Source organism: Trametes versicolor (genome assembly GCF_000271585.1).
Source record: "Trametes versicolor FP-101664 SS1 unplaced genomic scaffold TRAVEscaffold_11, whole genome shotgun sequence".
Classification (NCBI taxonomy): Eukaryota; Fungi; Basidiomycota; class Agaricomycetes; order Polyporales; family Polyporaceae; genus Trametes; species Trametes versicolor.
In genome coordinates this window covers 1,329,549-1,332,947 of record NW_007360331.1, presented here as the reverse complement: position 1 = coordinate 1,332,947, position 3,399 = coordinate 1,329,549, and the positions used below count along the sequence as shown (strand labels likewise).

General features: G+C 55.8%; 1 protein-coding gene across 1 annotated transcript; it reads right to left on the bottom strand.

Moving 5' to 3' along the window:
• Positions 1–395: 395 nt before the first annotated feature.
• TRAVEDRAFT_90350 (uncharacterized protein) lies at positions 396–1,144 on the bottom strand (the record flags this gene model as incomplete). The annotated part of the gene is made up of 2 exons (XM_008044917.1): positions 396–995; positions 1,058–1,144. Coding segments are annotated over 2 exons (687 nt in total), but the record flags the coding sequence as incomplete, so codon positions are not given.
• Positions 1,145–3,399: the final 2,255 nt, after the last annotated feature.

The following is a 3,399-nucleotide window of genomic DNA, read 5'->3' as shown; positions in this document are numbered from 1 at the left end:
TCAAACTCAAAGTCCATGAGACACACGGAGGCGGCAGAGAGGGCGTCCGGGGATAAAGTGATGCTGTACGCCTCAACGAGGATTTGTGTGTCCAGGCCACTTTCGAGCTCGTCGATTGCTGATCGCTCGCGCCCCTGCCACGTTTGCTTGCGCTCTCTCCATGTCTCCGGTCTCTTGACAGCGTTCTCCAGACAAGAAAACATGGCTTGTATACTGGGGATGAAGACCCGCAACAAGAGCCGTGTCAGATAACGATGCAGTCGAGGGTCGAAGGAGGAGATGCTGTGATAGGAGGCGAGCCGAGTGGTATCGAGGAACCCAGAAATTACGCGGCACCATTCCCAGATGGATGAGCATGTCCAGTATAAGACGCGCTTTGGTTGCCAGGCGGCGTTGACTGCGCGGATCTGGGGGGTGAGATAGGAGCACTTGTGGTTGACGAGAGGGAGAAGCGTGGTGACAACCGTGAAGATGGCAAGAAGGCCGACTAGAGTCGATGCGACAGCCGCAACAGTGTCGTGGAGGTTCCAGAGGAGGATGAGCATTCCGGAGAGGAAGAGTGCCAGGGCGAGTTGAAGGAGGATGGGGATGGCACCGATGATGTCCTCGACGCGCCACATTCGAAGGTTGTTTAGGCGATACTGGCGCACCCGCGCAACATGACGGGATCTCCCGGAGACGCCGCTGCTGTACTCGTTGAGCCACTGCTTGACCATGATGCCTACCGACGCGGAGGACAAGCTGAGGATGAGGCCCGAGAACCACAGCGCGTTGAGCCATACGGCCCAGCGCGGGACAGGAGGTGGGTTGTTTGCATTCGCGCGGGTAGCACTTGAAGGCTGAGTCGAATTGACGAAGGGAGGGTGGATGGAGAAGCTCGCGAGCTGCGAGGAGATCTGTTGCAGCACAGCGATGGAGGGGTCGGGCGCGGCAGGCTGGAGGAGGAGGTACGATTGTACGTTGAACGTGGTGAGGACGGCCGAAAAGAGACCCGCCTGGGAGAGTGCTCTTTGCTTAACAATGTTGATTCATGCGAGGCAATTTTACGACGACGTACGAATACGAGGTAGGTGTCAATCTCCTCCTTCCATCGCTTTACCATCTCGTCGCTATATGTCTGAACCATCCCCGCAGCATCCGACCACGCCTTTGTCTTTTCCTCTTGTGTGTATACGTTGAATTTCTTACAATACACATCCTAGACGGTTGTTAGGAGAGTGCAAATAAACAGTATGGAACACGTACACAGAGATCAACTTCAGGAGGCATCTCCGGGCGGGTCTGTCCCGTCTTCTCCACTTCAGGTGCATCTTTCTACAGGGATGCACTCGTAAGACCCTGACAGAGCGAGCACGAGACAAGGTACTGACGGTCTCGCGTCGTTCTGCTCCTGCGGGGAGCTCTCCTTCGGAAGTCACGGAGTCGTGCGCTGGGGGCGGCTGAGACGGTTCTTCGACTGAGGGCGGGTCCGATGCGTGGTGCTCAGACATTGAGATGCAGTACGTGTAGCAGCGAGAGATGTGGGGGGAAAGCTACGAGGGATAGGCGGAAAGACACACTGGCATATAGGACGAGACACTGAGCGCTGGAGGTGGCCCTTGTCCTCGTGTCCTCGGCTTCCATGCCAGACGTCAAGTAGGGTTCAGTCTATCCGTAGCGCTCTTGCCGCCTTGTCTGCCGTTAGCCCGCATGCAAGCACTGTAGTATATTGGCACAACACCAGTGTCTATGATGGAACACATATAACATACAAACATAATCGACGGAAAGGTGAACGTAAGCATTCACGTTCTGTCGTGTATTTCTCAACGTCCCGCGATTTCTTGCATTGAGGAACATCGTTTCCTCATGCCATCCACACGCTTCCTTCAGTCCTCATACGTGCGTAATTCCAACGAGGACGCGAGGCGCGGTACTCACAGGCATGTAACATGGAAGCCGCACTGAGCATACCGACGAGGTCATCCCGTCCTGAACTTTCGAATATGAGACAGGGAGTACTTGATGCGGGCACACTGTTTGACATATGTCTACTCACATGGTGATTAGCCTGTCACACAAACAATGGAGGAAGCATCGTAAAGTACGACGTAAACCCACGGTCCACCACGAGGTGGCCGCATGCATACGGCGCCTTGTGGCGCTGTCACGTTTGGACTCGCTGACGAGAACATTGTCCGACAGCGCTGTGGCCCGCGCGTCTCCGCATTGTGGGAGTCCCTGAGCTGCTGTTGAAGAGACCTGGAGCCTCTACTATATTATGTATGCGCGCGGGCGCCGCGGATGAGGATGGAGTTCGGGAAAACGATCCCGAAGGCACGCGCTTATGCGCTGGGCGTACTACCGCTGGCTCGGCATTTCGTCGTGCGACGCGCTGACTGTGCGTAGCAACGCGGCTGCTCTGCACGCGTTCCCGGAGGGCTCCTGTAAACTACAGCACATTGCCGGGGTCAGTGTGGAGCTGTCAACGGGACGAACTTGCGAACGTAGGCGCGGGATCAGTTTTGTCAGAGCGACGGGGTAGGGTTGAACACGTACCAGTAGTTCCGTTTCTCGCTTCCACTGGAGCCGGGAGACTGTTTGCATCGAGAAGGCTCACCAAACGGGAGGCGCACATGGCTGTTACAGTGAGACCGGTAAGTCACAACAATATTCGAAAGAAAACGATCATTACGCTCACGTATCTTATATACGCGCAATGAATGCGCTGTTCACGAGACGTTCCCCAACGGGGTTCCTGCGAGAGCGTTTGCGCGACATTCAGGTCAAGATGTGAGTCATGACTAAAGATGAAGCAGACAATGAGAGAGCGGTCCGCGAGTGACCGCCACGGATGTTCTGTACCGCTCGAATAGACGTCGCATATGCACCGAGGTTCAAGAGAGCGGAGGGCGCAGCATGTACCGACACTGACGTGGTTCCGCTCCAGAAGCTGAGGTCTCGAGTTCCATAGCGCGCTCGCTGCTTGCACAATAGGAAAGGGAGACGTACTGCGTGCGCCCGTTCCAGCGCGATTCCCGCATCCTGTGGGTTTGAAAAAGTGCGCATGTTGTAGGGAACAACTACATCTACTACCCAGACGATGCCGAACGGGATCTGAAAAAAGGCGTGAGACTGATTCGAAGGGGATCCACCGCTGCGGGTACACACTCGCACCCTCGAGCTGGAGTATACTGTCCGTATGGTAGAACATCACGAAACGTAGCCCGAGAGCGCACTGTATGGGACAGACGCGACCCGAAGGGTATGGCGAAAGACCGCGCGTCGTCGCGGGCGCGACCAAGACATGAAACGCGGGGTCGCCGGGCCAGTCTAACACAAATGGAATGTTATAGCTAGCCGTCGTTCGATTGCAGAAGTTACTCACGGAGCTCGACGCCGTGTCATCGTCCACTTTTT